Source organism: Barbatula barbatula (assembly GCF_947034865.1).
Source record: "Barbatula barbatula genome assembly, chromosome: 12".
In the NCBI taxonomy this organism is placed as follows: Eukaryota; Metazoa; Chordata; class Actinopteri; order Cypriniformes; family Nemacheilidae; genus Barbatula; species Barbatula barbatula.
The window spans coordinates 3,181,405-3,208,869 of record NC_136775.1 but is presented as its reverse complement, the minus strand read 5'-3'; the positions used below and the strand labels follow the sequence as shown (position 1 = coordinate 3,208,869).

At 37.6% G+C, this 27,465-nt stretch overlaps 2 protein-coding genes across 3 annotated transcripts in view; both read right to left on the bottom strand.

Moving 5' to 3' along the window:
* ntrk1 (neurotrophic tyrosine kinase, receptor, type 1) overlaps positions 1–18,129 on the bottom strand; it is a 32,502-nt gene extending 14,373 nt beyond the window's left edge. The window contains exons 1-7 of one of the 2 annotated variants that reach the window (XM_079470246.1): positions 17,967–18,129; positions 7,031–7,578; positions 4,098–4,172; positions 3,875–3,946; positions 1,013–1,081; positions 700–851; positions 119–261 (exon numbers count right to left, since the gene is read on the bottom strand). In XM_079470246.1, coding sequence (XP_079326372.1) covers positions 119–261; positions 700–851; positions 1,013–1,081; positions 3,875–3,946; positions 4,098–4,172; positions 7,031–7,248 — 729 coding nt within the window. In that variant the 5' untranslated portion in view covers positions 7,249–7,578; positions 17,967–18,129. Of the gene's footprint in view, positions 1–118; positions 262–699; positions 852–1,012; positions 1,082–3,874; positions 3,947–4,097; positions 4,173–7,030; positions 7,579–17,966 lie in introns of those variants that run through there. The other variant, XM_079470247.1, reaches the window with a different exon arrangement.
* Positions 18,130–26,580: 8,451 nt separating this feature from the next.
* On the bottom strand, positions 26,581–27,259 carry LOC306901312 (type-4 ice-structuring protein-like; the record flags this gene model as incomplete). The annotated part of the gene is made up of 3 exons (XM_079468991.1): positions 26,581–26,797; positions 26,897–27,023; positions 27,214–27,259. 3 exons carry the CDS (start codon positions 27,257–27,259, stop codon positions 26,581–26,583), a joined length of 390 nt encoding a protein of 129 aa, XP_079325117.1.
* Positions 27,260–27,465: the final 206 nt, after the last annotated feature.

The window sequence follows — 27,465 nt, the reverse complement described above, 5'->3', positions numbered from 1 at the left end:
TGGTAGGCTTGGTTTACACTTATGATTGTTTGAGAGGAAGGTTGTTTCAAAATCACATCCTGTCATAGATTGCCTCCTTAACTAAATTTACAAAACACATGAAGCAAGTATGATGTACCTGAAGAGTCCAGTTGGAGCGTAGCTGATCAGTTTTCCACCTGATAAGGGGTTTGGGTACTCCGCTTACTTGACATGTGAATGTCAGATTTCCACCTTCTTGAGTGGTCAATGTAGACGAGTAGATTTTGACTTCAGGAACACCTGCGAATTGCAACACATTTTTATTTAAAGGTATACGGATCACCCCCAAAACATCTGTTGTGATTTTGTTACCCCGTCAATCAAACCCGTGTGATATTTTATTTTATTTTAAGAAATGTATTACTGGTTTTGTGTCCATACAATGGAAGTCAATGGGGACCAGTGTCGTTTGGTTACCAATGTTCTTGAAATTCAGGAATTCATACAGGTTTAAAATGTCAAGTCATAAGTCATTGACAAGAAAAGGTAAGTCATTTTACTATATACTATCACTTTAAGGCATGTCACATGATCTCGGTGTGAGCTTTTGTAATTACATAAATTATCATTTTTGTGCTGCCAACAATAGAATTGCAGTTTTTTACAGTTTGTTTGGTGCAGCCAGTGGTTACACAGAAATGACACAGATCCTCCTTTATTTTAGATGGGTCCACTTACTGCAGTTTTCCATTTCAAATGAATCCAGTAAAATGCTGTTGCCATTGTAAATGCAGTTTTGTTGCGAGTCGCCATCGCCTTGTCGTGTTCTGTGCCACTGCTGAAGCCAGTAGATGTCACAAGAGCAGGTGAGCGGATTATCTCTCAGAATTCTGTACAAAAGACAACATTTCTTATGCTTATTTCTCGATTTCAACAAAGTGGGCAGATCAAGTATGTGCATACGGATTGTTTAACTCCACAGTAAATTGTTTACTTTGTGGTTCCATAAAACAGAATGGAAGAAAATATGTGAATGTAGTATGCTACTTACAGACTCAAGAGAGGAACAGAATGAAACACTCGCCAGCTGATGTGTACCAGTAAATTAGACGCCAGATTCCTGTTGAAGAGAACATGTAGAAATAAAAACATTTTCTCATTCATTTTTCAATTACCTTGTATAATTTTTGAAAAGGCCTATAAGCAGTTTTTGATGAAAAGTAATTTTCCTTTGAAAAGAATAAATTCTGATTCTAAATTATGGATGGATGTATATAGATGTATATACTGTCTATTTATGGATGGAAAGATGTATATGGATGTATATGCAGTATATACACATCTATATACTGTATATCTCTCCATATTCATCTTTCCATCCATATATACTGTATACAGTACATACATCTATACACATCCATCCACAATTTGGAATCAGAATAATTTTGTACAGACAGACCGACAGACAGACATAGATATGTATTTATGGATGGTTGGATATAAAGATAGGTATGTATGTATGGATGGATGGGTGGATGGATATGTATAGATGTACAAATAGATATGGATGGAAGGATAGATATGGATGTATGTATAGATATATATGCATTTATGGATGGATTGATGGTTATACAATATGTAAAGATGGACGTATATATATGTATATGTGTGTATGTATGAATGTATGGGTGGATGTATGGATGGATATGTATAGATAGATATGGACAGAAGGATGTATATGGATGGATTGATGGATATATATGTAGAGATGTAGAGATATACTGTAGATAGATGGATGGATGGATGGATATATGTATAGATGTTAATATAGATATGTATGTATGGATATATATGGATGGATATATGGATGGATGACTAATATATACAGCTTCAGAAAAAGACCCACATTTAACTTCAAATCAGCTTTTCTAGATGCATTGTGGCCATTCCAGTCCAGTGTCTGTCGTTTTGCTTAAAAGTGAACATGAACTTGTTATCTTTGCAGTATTTGAGGTCTGATAAAATGCAGAGCATCCTTTCAGTTATTTCACCTGTTTCTCCAGTTTTCATTTTCTGCAAATAAATGTAAATAGAAAAATGCTTTTTTTTATTTGGTAAAATATCGTCACTAGTTCACAGAATGAAACTAAAATGATCATTTTACCTAAACACATACCGATAAATAGTCCATTTTAAAATCAGAAAACAGGTCTCTTCTGTTTCTCTGGGCTTTGTATAGATACATTTGTAGATGAATAGGATGGATAGGTAGATATGGATAAATATAGATAGATATGTATAGATAGACAGACAGACAAGGTGTGATCAAAGCGGCCTGTTTTCAAGAAGCTGTTGAGTTGTATAACATAAACGCTTCCTGATGTAGAGAAATTCACTTTCCTTGTGTAATTGAATTTGCGAGGCATCCTCAGGGGCAAAAACTGTAAAGCAGAGCTGAAGGAACGCACGGATAAGAGGCAGCGGGGACAGTAATGCCTTCACTGATATAGATTCTCTGTGGCAGGGCTAATGGGGGCCAGCAAGGGTTCAAATATTTGTTTTCGCTACTCCCCAAAGTTCATGTCAGATGGGTCGGCCATCGGGGCCTATCTATTACGGTTCGATTCTACCGTAGGGAGAGAGAGCCTGAGAATAGCAGCTGCCGTTACAGCTAGGCGTCCAGAGGAGGGGCCGCAGATTTAAGAAGCAAACAAAAGCTATGAATTGGCCAGACGAATAAAATAGAATTTGATTTTTCCTACTGTATACCTCCCCACCACGTGATGCTTCCAGACCTTAGAGACACATCTGTTCTTCCACACAGCCCTCTGTGAAATATTGATTGTGTGATAATGGACCCTTAGTGGAGTGTATTTATTATGCATCAGTTGTCAATAATACGCCAAAGTGAGCGAGTAAAGGGTGACTGCTGGATATGCTCTCATGTTACCCCAAACCCCCCTTACTCCCATCCCAAGACTCACACCGTCCCCCCCCCCCTGTGTGACCACTTTCTCCCACATCAACAACAGTGGGCATGTCACACACACTAAGAGATAACGGTTACAAGATAGTGGAGATATGGGTCACCAACCTTTGGAGACACACGACTAATATCATTTGAGTTTTGTTGACATGTAGGTGCTCAATGAGAATAGATGTACATGTAATATTGTGTTTTTTGTATTTAGTGTTTTTGGAACACAGTTTTGTTCCTGCTGTTCTGTATGGTCTCTTGTGGTGGGTTGACATCATAGGCATAGCAACTGTTGTCGTAGTTTGCTGATCAATTGTTATATTTTACATTTCACTTTGCAGGTTTTTCGACATTAAAGGCAGATACGTATTGTGTGCATGCAGCCAAACATAGAAGATAATACGGTTCAGAGAGATCTATTTTTTGTTTAGATTTTAATTTGTGTCACTTTTTTGATTTGATTATTTTTTGTGTTATTTTGTTTGTAATATTTTAAATGATGTTTTGTATTATTCTTTTTCTTTAAAGAAAATAGATTTTATTATTTGATTTTTATTATTACACTTATATGTTGCTATATAATCATAAGTCTGATGTATTTAAATGTTACTTTAGTATTTATTTTCGTTTACAATTATTAGTACCTTAATTTAAGCTTATTTCAGTGTATTTATCTCTGAGGCAACATTTCTCATTTTAGCTCAGTTTAAGTTTTTTAAATAATATTTTGGCTGATGTTTTATTTGCTTTTATTTAACAGAAGTTTTTTTAAGTTTTAGCAACCTATGTGGAAAATCTATTAAGTCTAATGATTTCTCGAAGTGAGATGTGTCATTTGTTTCCACTGACTGTAAATTCATCAAAGTGATTGACAGGTACAAGCCGTAAGACCCCAGGGTATTGTGGGAAGACCAATCTTCTGTTAAGAATACTCACACATACTGCAGCTTGAAATTATGTTGAAATGCATTTTCAGAGATATACAGCAACCCGCAGTCTGTCACCGTCCTGAAAAACACACGTGAAACACACACACACAATATATTCTTAAGCATACTATTGAAAGCTATAAGAGCACAGTGGATGAGTTTTTGAATGTACAAAGTCATGATCTCAAATGCTAAAATGTTTGAAAATCTTTCAATCTGAGATGACTCACAGGTTCTTTAGGTCTCTGTAGTTGCCGAGGTCCGTGTCTGTGATGTTCTCCAGGTTGGTTTGGTTCTCTATGTAGCTGGAGGGTTGAAATGAGGAAAACTTGTTCTCATTATCAGTTTAACAGAAATCTTGTTCAGAATAGTGACTAGACCTTTTCCTTTCGTAGCAGATGTGATCCTAGTGTTTTGTGTGGCCAGGATGTTGCTATATGTGGTTGCAAAGATGTTCTGAGTGGTTGCTAGGATGTTCAGTGGTACTTCGTTCATTGCAACTGCAAGGGAATTTTTCTTTGTCCATTGATTTGTTTTCTAAATATACATTGTTTTACATGCTTTAGTGAATGTCAACATGTTTGATTTATTATCTTAAAATGTACTGACTATGCCTTTGAACAACTTTGCTTCCCTCTCACTTTTCAACCCTTCCCCTCCAACCTCCTCCATTCTGGTAAGCAACGGCCATGTTTCACAATCCAATTTACTCCCGGTGGATACAAATAACTGTCAAATAACAGGAATTCATGGATGAATACTAAAAAAGAATTTCTTTCAAAGACTGCATTGTAAAAACATCCATTGAAAGTGCTTTAATGTTCACCTGATTCTTGTTTAATCATCACTTTAGACTCTGTGAGCTAAATGAAACGCTGCTGTGCCCGCGCAGCTGTTCATTTGAGGAATTAGTGAAGTATTTTGAAATCGATTGTTTTTCGGTTCCACAGAAGTAGTTTTTCTACAGAAGTACTTCTCCTTCCAAGAGGGATTTTGCGAAAGTTGTTATGGCGTCTCCATCATGACTCAGTAAACCAGACAATGTAAACAATGTCCGTATTTGTTTATGAACCAGTCATATAAAATGTTTCACAATGGTTTTGAGATGGGAAAAGGCTTGTTAAATTGATATGAAAGTGTATCATCCAGAATATTTTATTTCGAATGATATCGACAGTTGACATTAGAAAAGTCAGATTAACCACAGAGCTAATATCAAAAATACTGATGTTTAAGTGTGTACTTGATCCAACTCAATTGAATCTGATGTTTTCTTTGATAATTATGGTCGATAAATAAGCGCAACAAGTCGCTTTTTATAACATTGTTAAACCAAGCCCATATGTGCAAATGATCACAAGGACCCATGGTTTCTCGCTCACTCTCATTATAGAATTTTAGAGTTTTATTTCATTAACACTGGATATAGCATTTTATAGTCTGTCAGATATTTGACCTGTGCTCTGACTTGCATAACCTTATATGTTTTGCTTGTAGTCAATGTTTTCTTGTACAGCTGCTTTGTAACAATGAAAATTGTAAAAAGCGCTATATAAATAAAGCTGACTTGACTTGACTATAGAGTAGATGTTTACTGCATGTTCCCGGCGTATGTTTAATTACCGCTTCTACAAAGTGGGGTATGAACATTTCTCCTCCTAAAGATTGCAAACGAATGATCGTTCACAAAATCTCGTCCAGCATTGAAGCATCTCTAGTTCATTAATAATCGAATCTATAGCTCACGACATTTCTTTTGACTTTAATGGAATCCTCTCATGTCCTCGGATTCTGAGTTGTGTTTGAGAACAACGCATATTTATTAGCGTCTGATTGACCCAGAGAGCCGTAATGTAATAACAGAGCAGGTGGGACGACATTTCAAACTGCTTTAGCTTATTGAATCGCATCGAGTGGGTAATATTTCATCTATTGTTTTCAGCTGGGCGTTCGCGAGCAATTCACGGGATGGAATTTACTAGATGAATGATGAATTTCTGCTGCTGGTATGAAGTTAATGGTGGCTTGTTTTCGTCCCTGACAGAAGCCGTGTTTATATGTACCGTACCCATCTTGCTAATACGGTGAAATGCTGTGATTTTTATGGCCACAAAGTGTTCGCCTTAAACACGTGGCAAGGGTGTAGAGTTTGGAAAGAAATAAACTTGAAACATAAGGTTATACTGTACTTCAGGACATATTTTGTGACATTATACCCACTGCAAAGTGTGAAGTTATGAAATAGAACTATAACTGTAAAACAACCTCAAATGTAAACAAATGTGACAGGTATTGTTTTCCACAACTTTTTATGATGAACTTTGTACTATTTTTGTATAATATATATATATATGTGTGTGTGTGTGTGTGTGCGTATATACATACATGAAAACAATACATTACACATTTGTTTATATACAAATTTATACACATACATACACACATGCATAAACATAAACACACAGTATATGTATGTACAGTATTTACATGTACATACATATGCTTATATATATATATATATATATATACACACACACACACGTATATACTATATAAACTATACATAAAATAATTTTTAATCAGTTTACTTTTTACCATTAAATGTCACATTTTTTACAGTAAACATAAATAAAAGAGAACACACGACAGAGAGAGAGAGTGTTCATGGTGTAGCGTTTATGTCACCTACTATAACCATGAACGTCACAATGATATAAAGCCGTTTCACAAATGATGCACGCTAAAGTTATCTCATTATAGTAAAGCATTTTCAAGCACTTCTGCACCCATCTGAATACTCTGTAGCAAACTGAACGTTACAATGTTTTCTCATCACTTCCCTGAATGGATTATGTTAGGTTAGATAGTGTTACCTAACACTCTTTAAAGCTCTCAGAGAAACTACAAGGCCACTTTCCTCTTTTCCATTATTGTAAATTTCCAGTAATCTCGTTGTCTGGGCTAAACCGGCGCAAGACATTATAAACAAACAACCATATGCTCTTCATAAAGGCCAGTTGCCTTTGACTGAACTCACAAGCTTTTTCATCTCTTCCAGAGCAACACTTGTTGTGTCAGGACTAAACATGGCTTAACTTTCATCAAGCACAACATTGTTTCTAATAATGATGGACTTTCGTACATAGTTTTAAACTCAACTCACATCTCTGTGACGTTTTCGCTCTCCTGTGGTGCCAGCGCCGGGATACTGGCGATCCCGTCCGTCTCCAGGCACTGCAGCATGGCAAAGGAACATCGGCAGGCACCCGGACATCCACTCAGGGCTGGTGGAACCAGAAAGAGAAGCAGGACCACAACCGAGGGCAACCTACGATAACCCCTCCGTGCCATCGGTTGGAGAGAGTTTGTATCCTGGGGCATCTCCACTCAGCATCAGAGACGGCAGCAAATGAAGCGGGAACTGTGGACGTAAGGAGAGGCGGCTCTTCTCTTGGCCAGCACTCAGGGTTATGATCCCATCCAGGAGCTAGCTATTGAGCCGTGTAGAAGGGCCCAGGGGAACGGTGGGCTGTTGCCTCCTCTCCTCCTCTTGCTGCCTCCCAGTCCGAGATGAAGAAATAGAGGGGAGGGGCGAGCAGTCCATTAGTTGAGTGTGAGATGGGAGAAAGCAATGGTTACCAGACACCTTTGTGACACTTGCAGAAGTGAGATGGTAAGTGAGCTGCAGGTGGCTCGAGTGGGCTCCTCCACCTGTTAGAATTGTTGAGATGGAAAACTTTTGAGATCATGAGGAGCCACAACACAACAGATCATGTATTCAATTCATAAAACATTCCTCAATATAATAGTCCCCCTTTCTCTCTGTCTGTGTCTGTCTGTCTTGCTGCTTGTTTGTATTTTTGTCTGAAATGCTTTTAGACAGTCTGTGTCAAGTGACCATTTGAAGATTGATCTTTTTCTAACTGCAGCAGTTACTTATAGGAGTAGTGCACTTTCCAAATACATTTTCATGATAATTTACTCTCCCCCATATCATCCAAGATGTTTATGTGTTAGTTTATTTAGTTGAAAAGAAATTGAGGATTTTGACGAAAACATTCCAGGATTTTTCTCCATATAGTGGACTTCAATGGACCCCAAACGGTTAATGGTCAAAATTAGAGTTTCAGTGCAGCTTCAAAGGGCTTTAAACGACACCAGATGATGAGTAAGGGTCTTTTCTAGCAAAACGATCGATCATTTAAAATTTAAAAAATGTATATGCTTTATAAAAAGAAATGCTCGCCTTGCTCAGTTCTGCAAATGCACGTTCATGACTTCACAAAATACGTTATTACGTTGAAAAGGTCATGCTTGACGTAGGCGGATGTACAGAGTCAGTGTTTACAAGTTGAACGTGCAATTTTGCGACATAATTACATATTACTTGAAGTCTCGAGCACTCTTTGCAGAACAGAGCAAGGCGAGCATTTGTGCTTATAAAGCATATACATTTTAAAAAAAAATGGCCGATCGTTTCGCTAGATAAGACCTTTGTTCATCGTCTGGTATCGTTTAAAGCCCTGAAGCTGCACTGAAACTGTAATTTTGACCATCAACCGTTTGGAGTCCACTGGAGCCCACTATATGGAGAAGAATCCTTGATTTTCATCAAAAACATAAACATCTTGGATGATATGGGGGTGCGTAAATTATCATAAAAAAATGTTATTATCCTAACTACTCCTTTATATTCCTTAAATTAGACAGAAATCTAAGTGAACAAATGCGTTTGCTACTTTTAACATACCGTCGCTGTCCTTCTGAACATGAAACCTTGGATGTCCAAATAACTTTTTTCAGGAAATGGAAACCAGTTTAGGACCAGCTCATGACCAGTTTAAACCAGCACAAACCATGCTTCAAAACCTACCTAACCAGCATATGTTGTTTTTATCAACAGGAAGGACAACACCGATGTAAGATGCCGTTTTTCAAGTCATTAATTTATAGCATAATGTGAAATCCCACACTGACAGCACTTCAAAACTACATCAGCATTCCGTCCAAAACTTTATAGAGGAATGGGATTATGATTCTATACTTAACGAGGGACATTTGGCATCTTTATTGATTCAGTCTTTGTGACAGTAAACCAATGTACTATTTAAAGATATATTCTTTTGTATTTAAAAGCGAACTTCAAGCGTTACACGGGCCACGTGCACATCATAGCAGCTGTATGGTCATCGGGCCATTAATCTGATAAACATCATACTAAAGATCACATGCTAAAGCTGCCTTTCTTAAACATCTCTCGATGTTTTGTTTATAAGACAATAATGACAGAGACAGGTCTGAGATTTCTGCCTGTTTTCAGAAGAAATTTGAGCCAAAGTTTCCGTTTGCCCTCTATTTTGTGCCACTGATGCCTAGAAGAAATAATTGAGATTTTAAAGAGATGTCATCTATGTCTTTTCTGAACGAAATAAATTCCATTATAGGTCCTTGATGCTGTTTGGTCAATAAAGTTCCAGTTGTCCTAGAACACGTCTATGTCAAAGCTTACCTATTTTTATATCAGTTTGGTCTCAGATTTTTCTCCTTAAATCCCTTAAAATAAATAACAACAAACATGAATTTTAACATTTGTGGAGTGTATAATCTATCAAATGAAACTGAAGCGCATCGTTTTGTGGGAAAAAGTTCACATGGAGACCTCGTTGCACTCTTTTGAACTCTTCGCAAATCCAGACACTTTCTTAGGAATTCTTTCGAAAATGTGGAGATGCATGTGAGAACTTAGACTTGAAAACTTACTTTTTTAAACAAATCTGATAAGCAGTCTTAAGAAAGTCTCCAGTCAACCTCATTGCTGTCCAGTAGAAACATTCTTAAAATTCTATTTGAGATCTGTTGTCTTTGGTCTGTTACGGATCCTGCTTCTCTCATGTCTAAATTTTCCCTGCTCCTTGTTACCCCGAAGGCTTTCTGTTCCTGAAGCACCCAGAGGATGATGTCGGCTGACTGCTGTGATTGCAGTCTCGTCCTCCCATAGGGATAAATATTGTGCCCTACCTCAACCTCCATCTCTGACAGTCTCCATACGCGCAGCAGTAAAGGTCATAGTGCCCTGACCACAATTTCTGGCAGGACCACAGTAGACCCTTTTTCTGCTTCCATCAGGACACTGTGATGGCTCCAGACTTCCGCCCTCCTCATCACGATCAGCCAAGAGAAAAATATGGCAGGAGGGAAAGAGAGAGAACGAGAAATCCATCTATGGTGGTGTTCTGTCCCGTGGCCCTAAAATGGCATCTCTGGAGTTTGGACGGATCTCTTAAAAGCTCAGATGCTGAAGAGGCTTTTAAGACCATTTGGCGGATTCTGGACTCTATTATTGCTGCAGTTGTTTACCTCTTTACATCTAGCGGTGTACCTGTGTGCTTCCACGGTTCATTGATTTGCTTCAGCGCTGTTCGCACTCTTTCAGTAAGAGCTAAAACCGTTAGGAGAGCAGAGGAGGCTGTTATTAGCCCCCCGTGCGCTTTAAAAAACAGAAGACTGAAATACTGGAATGTCATCATTACTTTCCCCTGTCATATGGTTTTCTTTTTACTTATGTGAAAACTAAGTCTGCCCAAAGGTCCACATTGATCGTTGTCACAATGAAGGTGAATGGGACAGATGGCTGAAAAGCACCACCCAAGTCTTCTGAAGTCTCAGCTCTCAAGCAGCATTTGCAGTAGACTGCTTTTACATTTTTTGTCCCGCAGTGTCGAAGTTCGGATAGTTGGCGTGGTCCAGTTAGCCTCTGCTGGTAAGTGTCGTATCTGCATCTTACAGTAAAACAACGAAAAAACAATAATTTGTTTGCTTTGCTCTTCCGTAGCTCAGGGGATTTGATGACGTTCTCAGTTGTGTTTAAAGGGACAGTTCACCCAAAAATGAAGTTTTGAGAATTACTCACTCAAGTTGTTCCAAACTTGAACACAAAGAAAGATATTTGGAGGAATGCTAGTAAACGAATTTGGCCACCATTGACTAGGAAAAATGACACTGGTAGTCAAAGTGCCCCACTACTGTTTGCTGTCCTATTCAAAATGTCTTCTTTTGTGTTCAACAGAATGAAAAAAATATTAAATAATTTTTCCTACTAAATGGGGTCCAGAACTGTTTGGTTACAAGCATTCTTCCAAATATCTTTCTCTCTGTTCATCAGAACAAAGAAATGTTTTCCGATTTGGACCAACTCGAAGGTGGACTATCCCTTTAACGTATCAGATGTTTCTCTTAAATTTGAGCATGACAAAAACAGAGAGTTGCTTTAAAAAACAGAACACTGAAATACTGAAATATATAGGGAAAATAATCTGCATTTCAGTCAATTTGTTGAGAAATGTTTGAATTCATGTTGAGATCTTAAATATTATTCACATTCAGTTTCAAACTTTGCAAAGTTGGATCTGATCTCAAAAGAACTATATTTTCCTCGAAATATCACAGAAAAGTTTCAATTTGCTTACCATTTAATCTCATTGATGTCTACGAGAAATAATTATGATATTAAAGAGATCTCGACTGTGATTTTCATTTTCAATATGTATTGAGGAAAAATGTTATTTTAGACAATATACAAATGACTATATTTCATTATATTACAGTAGATGTTTAACAGAGCCTGTTATTTTTTCTTGAAAACATAAAATTGACCCATTTTCCCCATTTGCTTTTGACAAATTAACGTGTTTCTTGTTTTCTCCAGATGTGACAGACCACATAGGACAGAAAGTGATATGGACATCAGGTTGAGTAAATCATGACGGATTTTTTAAGGATATTTCGTTAAATTTATCCGAATCCCAACAATAAATCTACAAGACCTTGTAGACACTTCAGTATGAGATGTTGGAAGAATGCAGATTTATTATTTTCCTGAATCCTCCCAGTCTGTGACATTTAGGCATATGATGTCGTCGGTAATGAAGGTTTAAACAGGATATGCTGCATAAGTCTGCCAAGCCAATCAAAGCAGAGAATTCAATTAAAGGCCAAATTCACCACTCCCACACAACAAAACTACTGCTAATGGCCTGCAGCTTCCAAAGAAGAAGGAAACACCGGCCCTCAGTAGTCAGATCTTGTGTCTGATATGTAGTTACTGCTGCATATTGCATGACACTTCATTATAGAACTTTGATAAATATACCAATTAAATGCAGCTATTAACATGTGACGTTTACTTTTCCTACTGTACACAGTAAAGGCGGTTTCACCGGACGCACACACCTGGACCGAAGATAACTTTAGGTCTGTATTTGTTTATATTCAATTTAATATTTTTATATTCAAAATGAATTTATATCAATATATTTTGTATATTAATAGTAAATTACATTTACAAAACTGTAAACTACTCAACAGTTATTGATTCTTTGCGGAGGTCTACCAGAACTTTAATTCGGGTCACGTCTGTTTATGTTTTAACGTCTGTTTATGTTTTTACCTCTGAAACCTTTACTCCAAAAAATTATATTGTTGTAGGATGCCATTTCGAACAAGTCCATGAGATTTTAAGTAATATGATCTATTCTTTCCGGCGTATATATTTAATATTACTACTCTTGTAAAACTAAAATGACTTTTAAAAATAAAAAGCAGCGATTTTAACACTTAAGACGTGTTATGACAGAAGTGTAATAACGCGAGTACACGGGGTGTACTGTGCGTGTGTGTCAGATGTTAAAACAAAACTCAACCCACATCAATCTAATGCCCTGCCACAGAGAGAGAGAGAGAGAGAGAGAGACAGAGCGGAGTGGACCTGAGTAAAAGCTCTCCTGGAACCGGTACAAGCAAAGCCTTTTACACCTGCAGTGTTTAATATATGGATCTAATCCACTGCTGTCCACTGCCACCCACAATAAAGCAAGTGACTGAAATGTAGATAGACTACATTTGCATATTTGGTTATGAGAGATTTCAAACAACACTGTAAGATCTGTGTATTTATTGCAGCCCCTAAAATGTGACGGTTTTACAAACTAGATCAATATTTTTGAAGGAAATGTTTAGCAGTTGCAGTATTTTGCAGATTTTCACCTTAATACTCAATACTTTGCCCAAACCAAAAGCCAAGTTCTTAGGCTGTTCTGACTTGTTGCTTGTCAGCTACACACTCTTAAAGATAGAGATGCTTAAAAGGTTCTTCACAGCCATGCCATAGAAGAACCTTTAAGGGTTCTACAAAACCATTCAGGTTCTTTAAAGATCAATCTCTTTCTTACTTAATCACTTTGTGAAACAGAAAGGTTCTCCAGATTATAAAGGTTCTTTACGGAACCATATAGACAAAAAACGTTTTTTCTATGGCATTGAAAAGCACCCTTACTTTTAAGAGTGTAGGTGTGTCCCAAATCACATACTTCTTTGTATACCATGCTTTTGTGTACATAGCGCAGTTTGTTCAGTTTGAAAATTCCTCAAAGAATGCACTCGTTTTGATTCAACTTGAGTGAAGAAATGTGGAAAGCTGTATACACTCACAGTCACAGTTTTGCTTACGATGTGGAAGAGAAGTGGTGCTGAGTTCACCGGCAGACGCAGAGATGATGCTTTAAGTGAAAACTCACTCAAAAATGTAATTTCTGGCATCCTTTACTCTCCCTCTTGTTATTTCAAAACTGTGTTACTTTATTTCTTCCGCAGAACACACAATAAGATATTTTATAGAGGAAAGTGGGTAACTGAACTTCACTGGTCCCCATTTACTTATATTGTATGGACACTAAAGACAATGCAAGTGCCAGTTAACAACATTTTTCAGAATGTATACACTAGATGGTGGAGTACGTAACATTGTCATTGTTCATATTGTATAGTATGTAGTTTTAGATGTAACATAAGTTGTTATTTATAATTTTTTGGGTGGCTGCTATTACATTGCTAGGTGCAAAGCAGTTTCTAGGATGGTTGTTAGGGTAAGCAAATCATTATTTTCTTATCGAGAACCATTTGATGCTGTCTAATGTTTGTTTGCAGATTAATAAAATGATTGATGTTATGCTCTTCAAATCATGTACTGGTGTATAGGTTCTTTAAAGAACACTTTAGCAAATGTTCGTAACATGTTAATCTGGTGCTGTTCCAACGATCAGCTTCCACCCTGGTTAAGGATCGAGGAGGATGCTTGTGGCAGCACTTCGCTTATGTCTCTTTTGTGTCTTCCTCTCTCGTTATCACCTTTAACATTCTCCAGTAATGTTATAGTAAAAAATAGTCTTAAGATCTGGCGTCAACTCAGGCGGCATTACAGTCAACACCTCCTCTGTGCCCTGTTCATTCTAACCCCCTCTTTCCTCCCTCTCTCATTGATAAGGCTTTTGCGGCCTGGGTGGACCACGGGATCATTTCCATTAAACATCTTTACATTGACGGAACATTCGCTTCTTTTGAACAATTGACTCAAGTTTTTAATTTACCAGTTTTTAAAAAGTTCCACTTTTTCAGATACTTGCAAGTCCGTGACTTTGTCCGTAAGCATTTTCTGGGATTCCCCTCGATCCCACCCTCCACCATTGTCGATACCATATCAAATATCAATCCCTATCAAAGAGGGGCAATCTCTACGATTTATAATACCTTTTTCACATGTTGCCCTTTGGATTCTGATAGTCTGCGGATTAACGTCATCTGTTTGTGCTCGCCACGGGGTTTTACAGTGTAAAGTAGTCCACAAGGTACATTGGTCTAAAAGTAAATTAGCCCGTATGTTCCCTGACATTGATCGTAGCTGCGACAAGTGTCATCTAGAAACGGCTAATCTAACTCATATGTTCTGGACTTGTCCTGCTTTTTCTCTTTTTTGGGAGTCGGTTTTTGACTCACTCTCCGCTATTACTTCTTTCAATATCCATCCCTCTCCGCTAGTTGGCTTGTTTGGAGTTTTACCTCCTAATTACTCATTGCCGTCTCATTTCGCTGAGTTGGTAGCTTTTCTTACACTACTAGCGAGACGTTGCATTTTGATGAACTGGGAGGGTCCTCGAGTCCCTTCTCATACTCGGTGGATAAAAGATGCCTTATTTTTTGTTAACACACACTATTTGTTAAGTTTTGAGGTTACTCAACTTTACTTGCTGGACCTAGTTAAGGCTGACCTTGTCCTATTTCTGTATTATGACATAAAGCTCTGTTATATATTGCATACTATTCTAAAGCTGTTAATACTGTGAGGGATTTTGTGTTGGTGTTTTTGTAGTAATGTTTTTTTTAATATGTTTTTTTTGTGTCTGTTTTTTGTGTGCTTTTTTTGTGTGCTTTTTATTATATTATTATTATACATTTTTTGTTTTTTTATATTGATTGTTTGTCTTTGGTGTTGTGAAAAACTAAATAAATAGATCATATATAAAAAAAGAACACTTTATGTTTTTTACATCTGACACCTTTCATCCAAAGTCATGTCCACTTTGTTCAAGATCCCATGATCAATATGTGTACACCCACAACCATGTTTGTGCTATTGAAATACTTGGATCGTCTACAAAATAAAGTTTTTGCGAGTTAAATTGTTCTTTGGTTGTACTGGAACTCATTTTAATGTGTATGCTTTTAAGGAAATGTTATATTCTTTCAACCCATGTTTGGGTAAAATATAGACCAACTTAACCAATGGGTTTAAATGAGTCATGCTATGCCCAAATATGGCTATTTTTTCTGGATCATTCTACCATGTGTTGACACAACACTGTTTGTCAGAGTGTATAAGATCTTGCAAAACAAGTATTAAACTAATACCACCATTCCTGTATAACTGGGGTGGTGAAAGCCTATCACCTGGGTTTGCTTTCCTGAAAAGACAAATATCATGTTTTTAAAAAATCCCCCTTAACTGGCTTTTGGATAAAAGTATCTACCAAGTGAATTAATGTATATAGTGAATAAATTATTTACATTTAGCCGGTGCTCTTTTGGCACAAGCATCTTACAAACAAAGGCATTCATCACTCAGTACCGCATTTCGAGCCATGCCGGGTGTGGCCGTCTCCGCTCCACTGGCCTCCAACGTCATCTCTGTACCAGGAACAAAAACCCATCAACACCGAAATCATAGTATTCAGAAGAGCCGCGTTAGTGAAACTCACTGGGGTAAACCCGGGAATCGATTGACTCGTGCTGCCGGGGTTTTGGTAATGTAACTGTATCTAGGCTCTCTCATTAGGGACACAAGAAGCCGTCTTCATGCAGATGAACCGAAACCCGAGGAGCTTTTGAGAGGAGCGGTTCGCCAAAGACTAATGAACATGCACCATGTCCTGCCTCCACATTCGCGTTCTCTCCATCTCCACCACCCTCGCTGTCCTCGCGTGGCTCCCACGTATTAGCTCGCGCGTACAATCTAATTTCCTCTGCCCCTCTTCATTGAAATTAAAGCATAATGAATTCATTATGTGCCTTTCTCGTTTTAAGAAGGCACTGTCATCATCCCCACCGCCTCCTTTATTCGAATAAAAGGGGCCTGGAGTGAAAAAAACTAAAAACTATTCCGTCTGCAACGACGGATCCTATGTACCTCATAAGGGCCGTTCTTGGTCCGGATCCATTCAGTTATTAGAATGCATCATTACGAAATAGCCCAATTCAGTGATTGACCTCAACGCAAAAATAGTTTTCAATTTTGTTTAAATGGAAGAGTAGTGAAAAACCCAAGGTCCTCGACCAAGCTGGACAATGGGGTTATTTGTGAAACTGAATAGAGCTTCTTAAGGTCCGGGGTCGATTGCCATTCACTAGAAGATTTCAAATATCCTGCAACTCTGATCCTTGAAGGGACCGCAAATAACAAACAGGTCTATTCATTTTTCCTTTTCTGTTTCAGTAAACAACCCTTAAGATATAAGAGTTTTATTATTTTAGTTTTTTTAACATCATATAGCTCATGTGTACCATCATTCCTGTAAGTTACCGTACCTGTTACTGCAAAGAAATTGCATTGCATTTTCCATGAAAGTCTATACTGGATTAATCTAGTCAAAATGTGCTTTCAAACTGGAAACAATAGCACATTTTATGTTTAGGTGATTAACTGAAGAGATACGCATCACGTCTTCTCATCGGGTCTCTCGTCGATCTCATTGGTGGTTTGGCATTGGGGGCCAAACATTAACCAAATATGTGAGTGAGTGCATTTTCTTTGATTAATCTCATAACCTACCGAGGGTTAAAGGTCTATGAGCAATATAGCTTGGTGCATTATAATCTTATGCATAATGATTTATTCATAAGTTCGCAATGATTTTGCAGTAAATGGAAGCTACTGGAACAAATACAGCAGTGGAATGTTTTCTCTCATTATCTGAAGCGTTGGGGATGTTTGTTTCATGTCATACTAAAGAAAGATTGTCTTATGCATTCAAAATGTCTAACCAAAAGCCATTGTCACATTCATCTAAAACCAACCTGAAATTGTATTATTTCTCTCTCATACACGTGTTAAAAAATCCAGGGTTATTTTCAACCCAACTTTTGCTGTTTTAACCCGTTTCTAGGTCAAATATAAACATTTTCTAGGTTCATTTATAACCCAAAAGTTGAGTTTGTCCCTCTTTGACATAGCGCCGGGTTGAAAATTGCATACGCAGATTTTTCTGATTGGGATCTCGAGGGTGAAAGTGAAGACAGAATTTATATTTTTGGGTGAACTGTCCCTTTAAGACCAGACTTTTTTATGTGATTACGATAAAATCTGATTTACATTGTACATTTGTCCGGCTATAAACCACCTACTTGGACTTACAGATTTACAGACTTAAAAACAAAAAGCGATATCAAACTGATATCTTTATTGTCACTTTATGTATCATAAATGATTTTAATACAAACAATTGCGTTATTTAGTTCAAATTCCCTTTATAAAAGTGATGTCCTCAATGCGCTTTTTCTGATAATCCTTCTTTTTTGATATTTATTTTTTAATCCAACCTGAAGAAGCATAAAAAGCAAGTCTTAGAAATCACTCTTGGCCACCATTATATATATTATGTTATAATGATGCAGTTTTTGCATTAACAAGTATGAAAATTAATACAAGTATGCTGTAAGAGTACTATAATGGTAAATAATGCGTTTTCTTTTAAAGAAAATAATGATAAAATGACCTGTGTTGAATGGTGCTGTTTCAGCAGGTGAGGAGATGGTGTGCGGTGCCCGGTGGAGGGCGGATAGTTCCTGCAAAGTAAACTGCTGGGAAAACGCTGCCTTCTACAAGTAAGACACAAATCACTTTTAATGAGGGACAAGCGAAACAAATGGCGACGGCCTGGTGATGATGCTACTTTTCTCCTTTAAATCATTGTATATTTACATTGGCTTAAAGTCACTGTGCCTACGGTCAGTCCGTGCCTGCGGCAGGGTCGCTCTGAGCTGTATGAAAAACAACTAGAGTTCATTCTTTTTAGTTCATTTTAAAGTTATGATGTCACATGAGTCATGATGCATTGCATGTCGTTTGAATACGACTGAGCTCCTCTCATTGAAACGCGCAGGAATATTCTATGGCTCGACCGGACAGCAAGAGCTGAGAGTGAGACCATGCATTCTTTCCAGGGTACACAACACCAATGATAAACAGCCAGGGTACACTTGTTCATCATCAAAAGCAGCTCGTTCAGTTTTAGGGTCTGATTTTGTGTCTAAAAGACGTTAAAAAACAAGCGTGGGCTGATAATGAGTCATCTCTAGTTTGAAAAAACATTTCGAATGTGGTCTAAATGTACTTGGATAGTCTTTGAGAGCTACTGTACTTCTGCTGACAGATGTCTGAGTCTCATGAATGAACATGGCTCGGTTTTTACATCACTCGAGATGTTGGCTTCAGAATCCACCAAAAGGGTAGAATCTGTGCAGCTCTCATGTTTTGCCAAGTGGTTGATGTGCACATTAGACTGGAGGAAATGACTGATGTTCTTCTACATGGAATGTCATATCGGTTCAGTTCGGCAGTAGGGGAGCTAGATTTTGGAACGGAGACATCATTTATGGAGATATTGGTCACTTGAACATTATTTATTCTATTCGAATGTTAGCAGTATCTACAACTTACATAACATAAAATAAAAATAAACTTACGACACAGGAGCAGTTGCTGTTAGAATTCATCATTAAGAACCTAAAAATGGATTTGATTTTAACACCAGGTGATATCTCCCCAACACATACACAGGATTGTTTCATTATATTTTTTTGACATCTTGTTAACTTTATCAGATATTTTCTATCCGTACAACCTCACACAACCCCGTTGACGATATTAGATTTAAAGTCAAATTATTATATGACAGAGAAAGTTCTGGCACGAAACTCTAAATGGCGCAATCCACCCAATCTGACATAATAACTTTACGACCAGCGCAGCTGATTGGTTTCTTCCGTATCAGCAGCCAGTGACCTTGCTGGTTGTTGTAGCAGTGCAGCCCATTTCAGAAACCCTCCTCCTTCCCCAGCTCCACCTGTATAGTTCTGCTGCAAGGTCACAGGGTTTATTCATATATGTTATATTCCTAGCAGCAGCATTCCTATGCACACAGCAGCATGTTGTGCATTTATTGGCAGTAGCAAGTCTTCGTACTTACACCGCCGCAGCAGCATAGCAGATCTATTCCGCAAAGACCAAATACATTTATATGTCATGAAACATGTTCATGGTAGTGTACTCTACACTACCATGCTAAACCTTTCCCGGGAACTGTCATGACAGAAACGTTTTAATAAATAAAAAATATTTAAAAAGAAAAATACAGTTATTCATTTTTTCTGGTTAACTTGCAACTTAGAACATGTTTCACTATATTTGTGAGAACATTTTAGGCACTTTTAAGGAACATAGGACTTGCCATAAACTTTAGTTTTTACAATATATTGACCTAATGGTATTTTCTGGCCTAGACCACACCCCTTAACTTAACCTTCGAAGAAACATTTTTAGATTTTTAAATAAGCACCGTTTGGTATGTTTAATAAAACATTTCCTTTGTGGTAAAAAAAAACGCAGTTATTCTTGATCTGAAATGTATAATGTATGTTGTTACTTCTGATTTAATCAGAAATGTTTTACTTGTTCCAAACACTAAAAGGAATGTCAAATGCCAAATGCATAAATCCAGTACTCTACCTTGTTTTGAGCTTTCTGAGGGACTGTAAACACAGGATTTGTTCTTGCATTTAAAAGCTACAGGCTCTGTGTTTACCAGTAGCTCCTGACCTCTTCAATCGTCTGTCTAAACAACACTGACCCTTGAAAGCAGTTTTTCCGCCCCTGGTCAGAGCGCTGCTGTGTCAACAAGGACAGATCAATACCGGCCGAGCCTGACATTGATCATGGCTAGAGATAGTCTCATCGTTCAGATGTACTCCAAACATATTTGTGTAGTGGCTACATGAGCCCAAAGAAGATTCAGGCAGATATCAATCACAGCCCATCTCTCTCGCCCGGTATTCCTCTCCATCCAAAAATGAACAAAACGTCTTCCTGTAGGGAAGCAGGGGGATATTGAAGGAGAATGTATAATAAGAAATTAAAATGTGTGTGTGTAAGAGAGAGAGCGAGACGATTTGCGGGCCTCTGTTGTGTGCTAGCATTACAAGAATAGGCCTCATGGGTGGCATGAAAAGGCTCTTGATTGTAAGGAGTGGTAACGTGATATTGGAGCTCCTGGCCCTGATAGATTTATTTACATTTCAGCGCCTCAGCCCTGTCTGGAGAGAGAGAGAGAGAGAGAGAAATAAAAACGCCCAGAAGAGGCGTCATTGTTTGGCAGTGATCATGTTTTGTTTCAAGCTCCTTTTGCTGGTTACACAACTGCACTAATTACTTGTACTGTAAACATGACTTCTGAATTTACCCCGTTTACATTTGTCAGTCGTGTTCTTGCTCTTATTTTACCTGAATTATTGGTGCATGTCATTTTTTCATCAGGTTACAAAGCGTTGCCTCTAAAATGACGGCTGACATCACAAATCCCTCAAACTCCTCCACCTCACCCAGGAAAAACACACAATTCAGTCAATTCCCAAAGCGTAAAATCAAATTATGATGCATTTACGTGTGAATAGAATTTCTAATGAGAAAATACTGGGTGTGGCTTTCGTCTTTCTCCACGATTTGATTGGATGTATTAAAACAGCCATTGCATTTTGTAATGGAACTGGCAGCAGACTGACAGTTGAAGGGGAGGAGTCCGCCCAAGCCGTTTAACATACGTCATTTTAGATGGACAGACATTACAGTGCATTTTCAGATTTCAACTGAAGTTTATGAGAATGACCAACATTGCTAAACTTTTAACAATAAACGCTGCAATATTTCATGAAAAAATAGGCATCGTCATTTTTTATTTCACTGGGACTTTAAAAGGTTCGAGTGTGAATCATAGTAAAATCCTCATGAGACAAAAGAGTGAGGTATAAACAATTTCATTGGGTCATTTTAAATGAGACCACCATATAGATACAATGCGAAAACAACTTATAGATATAGATGAAGCGAACAGGTGACAACATCTTAGTTCTGTTTCAGTGACTGTAGTGCTTTAAAAGGGAAGGGTGGAGTCAGCCGTTTGTTGCAATTCGCAACCTCACCCCTAGATGGTGCTAATATCAAACACTGAACCTTTTTAAGTCACTGGAAAATGTAAGCATGACATGGATCATTTTTAAAACATTTCAGATTTGCTTTCTGGAACCTTCTCAGATCCTGGACCATCGTGGATCGCATCACGTTTTGTTCAGATCTGTGGAATCCAGAACAGCATGTGTGCATGCTGCCATCAAAGCAAAGAGGGGCGTACCACAAATTTAGAAATCTATGTTTTATTTACATTTTCTCTTATGCTGATAAAAAACTTCAATTCAATCGAATGCAAAAGAGAAGCATTTACACAAGTGGTCTCAGACTCTTGGACCATGCTGTAAATATCCTGTGTGACAGAGATAAAGATTTTACAGCATCAGCTCTAAGTGAGGGTGAGCGAGAGAGAGGCACACTCCTCATTTAGGATAGTGGACCCATTTAGCCTGACGACCATTAAATATGAATTAAAAACCACACAGGCCTTTTTGCCTCTAGAATGTCATTACGCATGTTTATGGCAAGCGATTGTTGAATAAGCATTTCGCAGGACTCCCCGGGGTGTGCGATGCTGGATGAGGGAGCTTCAGCGGGTGCCACAGGGGCAGATATGTGTAGCACTAACAGAAGCTCTGGAAAATAAGCAGCGATAATAGCCACTGAAATGGAATTTACATTAGGAGCCCTGAAGGACTGGAACACTTCTGGTTTGGGCTTTATGTGGTGCTGATGGGGGAAGGGGGCATTTCCTCTATCTGCCGGGCAAGAGGAAAATGAAATCGCAGTATCGGAACAGCTGGTACAAGGAGCTTTGATGGAGATTCATTCTGAAGAGTGGAATGTTTCCTCCGAACGCAGTAACATGCAGCACGCACATTTTTCAGGTTATAGTATTTTATTTACAGCTGTATATTAAACGACATTCTGAGTAATGAAAGAATTTATATTTTTGGGCATGTCACGTGGCAGTGTGGTCTGTCTGATGGCCACATCCATTTGCACCGGTGACTTAAAGAATTAAGAATGTGCAGAAAGACTAGAGGGGATGCCTTCCAGGTATTGTAAATTAAATGTAACTGTTAATCTTGGAAACGTGTCCTAGCAAGCCAGTCGTTGTATTTCTTAGAATCTCGCGAAGGGCATCAGTACAAAAGAACAATCCTTCACTGCCCTGACTCCTGTTCAACCACTGTTTTCAAGTCTGTAGTCTAATTCACCTCCACTTTGTAGCTGAACCCATCAGTCACTGGCACAAAAGACTCACTGTGCCTCTTAGGGCCACTGGATGTGTATTAGAGCAATTTAGTGTAATTTACATTTTGCTGCAGGTCCCATTGTAGAGACCTGTCTAAAACTCACTGGGGTGCGTCAAACTTGCGTTACGCTTTTCTTTTTTGCCGCTGTTAATGGGCTGACCTCAACTTAATGAGAGAATGGTCTTCTAATTGCGAAGCTTTTGCCTTAGAAAATTGCACCTCTTTACCGCACAAGTTAACATGAATAACTTGGAAAGGAGAGAAAGGCAGAAGGAAATGGTCCTGGCCGTTTGCTTCTAACCTTCACGGCAGATTTTGCTGCGTTCATTTTTAAGCACTGTATGCTGCGTAACATGTTTTAAAAGGAAAATGAATTTAAAATGAAGGATGTTTCTTATAAATGCTTAACTGTAGATTAACAACATTACATGTAACAGGATGTTTAACTAAATGTTTTGGGTTTTAAAAAGTGACTATTTATAATTGTATCATTTATGGAAAAGAATTGCCAAACTTTTCCAAATCCCTTTGTCACATTTGATATACAGCCAGGTAAAAGAAATTCAAAATTATAATATTTACAAGTATGTGTGTAGGTAGAATTTTCATTTTTGTTTCTTTATGTGAACTACTCACTATATTTCTCCCAAAGTTCAAATATAAATATTGTTTTGATTTCATTTTTAAAAAATGAAAACGGGAGAAACAGGTAAAATGTCTGTATATTTTCCGACCTCAAATATGGCAAAGAAAACAAGTTCAGATTCACTTCAAAGCAATGCAACAGTAACATTCGTAGGATTTTACGTGGAAACCTGGATTTCTATCTCAGTTTTCATGTGTTTTGGATGACTTTGTCGCTCCTGGGGTTTTGATTTTGTTGAAATTCAACAAAAACTGGACTGAAATGACCACAATGCAAATGCCGATTAAACGACAATTTTATTTGTAAGTTGCTTTGGATAAAAGCGTCTGTTAAATGTAAATGTTAATTTGGACTAGTCTCTTATTTCTTTCTGCTTTCGGCTATAGTATTAATTCCAATATCTTCTCTTTTTATCCGTTATTTATATTTGTTAAAAGTAAAGTAAAAAGCAGGTTTAGTTCTTTAAAATAGTTTAAAACTTTAATAAAAGATGGTTTACTAATACACTGTAGCTTAATGAACTACAAAACATGCACCAAAATTATGATCTCATAATGTTATCATATTTTTATAGAACATTTGTGAAACCACTTCTTTGCTCAAAGCACGTATAGTGTTCATCTTCATTTTTAACATTTCCAAAATTGAACAGTAAGAAATTACCTTGTCATTAAATAAAAACAAATGAGCACAGTTTGCTTACATTCATTATAAATGATTACGATGGTTAATGAATTATAATGCAGATTAGTTATTAATAAACAATTGCAAAATCTGAACCTAAAGTCATTTCAAATCAGAACTGAATGATTTTAAAGAGTCTGCTTATTTCGCTACATCAAGTTTAATTTGCGTGGGACTGCTCCTTTTAGCCCAAAAATGGCCTTTGGTTTCCAAGGAGTTCATTGTGTTTCCGCCATCGCTTAGCAACAATCACCAAGGCCACCGCTTCACTGTTGCTGAGGCACAAGACTGCCTGCACAGCTACTCTGTTCATCTATCTGCTTACTGTACTATACATATTTGTTCAAATGAACCTATGGCCTATATTAAATATGCATATATGGTCTAAAATGTGTAATTTACAAACAAAAAACTATTTCAAAGATGTGACAGAACTATTTCATGCACATTGAATGAAATATATGAATTCAACAAATATCATTTATGCTTGTGCAGTCAGGAAAGCTCTAACAATGATACTTAGGAACATATACACGCCGGAATATAAAGGATGGGACTTTTACGCTGAAAAGGTCTTCTGAGTGAAATTTCGTTGACGTCATTTTTACACAATATCCTTGAATAGCACCTGTGTGCAGGGGGGTTGTCCGTCTTTCAGCTTTGAGTAAAAAACATAACCCATGTCTACAAAACCTACCCATTAGTATCCACCACTGACCAGAGACGCAGAACGTTCCTCACACCAGAGGCCCCTGAAGATCGCAGGTCTTTCCAGAGCAAACCTGTAGATTCATCTCCAGGTTTACAGATGTGTGCTAAAGCACCTTGGAGTTTCTTTTAATACTCCATTCAACCGCCTCTGTTTTATTTTCAAGTGCTCCTTCAATTATCGGCGGGAGACCTATTTTTCCTCTTTTTGTCCTTTTTTATAAGTCCTGTCGACTCTAAACTGATTCTTTTGACAGACGCACAATGGCTGCACATGGTGAGTACCAAACATTTGGTTTGATTTTAGTTTACGTTTTCATCATTGTTGCACGCATGCTTTATTTGTCAATTCAAATGTTGCCACGTACCGCCTGGTTTATTTTAATTCATGTTTAAGTCACCAGGTTTAAAGGACCTTGAATATGTACTGCAGAATACAGTATATGGACCGAGTTGAGGTGGACGAGTGATTCAGACGAAGGACACAGTTTTCTTCAATTGTTTATTTACCTATTTATTATAATTTTCAATTTTTTAAAACAAGCTGATGTTTTGCTGTAAACGCACTGCGTCGCCAATTGATCTTCTGGTAAGTTATAATTGATTTGGATGAACTCTAATAGTGAACTACATTGACAACGGATTTTTTTTAAATATCTCTTATATGAATTATTGTACAAACACATTTAAAAAGTATTTTCTGTTTTATATTTATAAAATCTTCATCTTAAATACGGAAATTGTACAAATTCAAATGTACAAAGACACAAAAGACAGATAGTGTAAATGTATAAATGTGAAAACTGACATTTTTGAAAAAGCGTCATTTATTTATCTCGCTGTACAAGGAGAAGGTCACTGCGGACTCACAGTTTGTCCTTCACGACCTTCAGATGAGAAAATACACGGTGCTGATGATGTGAGTTGACAGATACACATTTTTGTGGCATTTTCAGAGAAATTTTGACGAAACATATTTATAAAACAAGTTGTTTTGTGCACACTGTCTGGTGATTGCAGGCCAATGACAACTTACTAACGTACAAATAAAATCTAAATCCCGAAACACTAGAAATGAACTTGTTTTATGAAATGAGTTTTGTAAGCTCTGATGGGTGAATAATGTAGTTCTATTTTAGTAAATGAACAATGTTTATAGCTTTCCCATCATTGACCTAAAACTCAAGTCATCATCTTCTAAAATGGTTATTTCAAGATGATGTCTGACGTCCATTGCCGTGTGGAAGACTAGTGATTTTGTTGTTTTCGTTGTCAAAAGAAGCAACAAATCATAGTCTACCTCACAGCTGTGAGATGAAAATCTTCAATGCGCACAGAAAATGAAGTTTATTTACACTGCCCTCTGCTGCCAAACTGAATGACTGATGCAGATCCTTTGGATTTTGTGTGAAATAAATATAGTCATGATTTGCGTTTTTGACTATTTATGAATAGATGTGAATCGGTTACTTTAAAAACAAGCTTTAAAACAGTATGTATATGCACAGTATGTCAATACAGTAATAATGTTGTTGTTTTTCTTTAAACACTTTTTTCGTTCCCTTTTCTTTCTTCATTTCTCTGTTTTTATTCTTTGTAATTTTTCCAACAGTAAGATCTGAATGCATTCTGTTAAAGTAGACAATAAATGGATAGAAAATCTTTAATTCCTCCTTTTAAATCCACACGTTATCTGCTGTTTAAATGTGTAACAGAATTAGTTCAACCACAACTAAAACACAACACAGAGAAAAAGATGTCAACTTTCAACCCCTTTTATTATTTCAAACATACATATAAACAAAATGTGTCAAAAAAGGAACGTAAAGGAAGTAGAGAACGGGAATTCCTGTTTATTTGGGGGGCAGGATTGCTTTGGTCTTCTCAGTCATAAACTTGAGCATATCTTGAACCTGGGTCTGGACCATGTCACTCAGAGGGGCGACCTGAGCCTGGACGGAGGCGGCCAGTGGCTTGATGTGTTCTTCGATGTTGGAAAGAGGCTTCAGCTGCTCCTGGAGCTTCTCAACCATGGGCTGGAACTGGGTTTTGCTCTCCTCAAAATAAGCCCTTCAACACCAAACACAGAGAATTCATAAGCATGCATTCACATCAGCAATGATCAACATTTTAAGTTTACAGATCAACGCTGTATAATGATAGACTTACTTGGCTTTGTTGGCCATCTCAGGGCCCTCGACATTCTTCAGATTGTCCACGAGGTCCTGGAAGTACTTGGCGATCTTCTCGAGCTCAGCAGGAGCCTCTCTTTTGACCAGAGATACTGACTCAGAACCTGGAACAGGAGCAAAACTCTTTGATCAATACATCTTAAATAGCTTTACTCTCAGCCACTTTAGCTCCATGGCTGGCTTTTTAGGTTTCCTGAGGACACTTTGGTACGTTAAGCACTTTATAAAGTAAAATAGTCGCTATATTACATCCACAAGAATACAACATAACACTTAAACAGCTTAAACTCTTACCAATGGCCAGAGCAACAACAAGGACGGCGATGAGGGACAATTTCATGGTTGCAAACTGGCTGACACTTGCCTGGGTAGACAGAGATCTTTTTATAATTCATTATGTATTTTACACTAAAAACATTTCTAACATCTCAAAACAAGTCTTCCTGTTAACAAACAAATCACAGCGACTGTAGAAAGTGTATCTGTTGGCTTACCTGAAGTCCAGAGCTGAAGATGCTTCTTGCTCCAAGGATCCTTGAGCTTTTA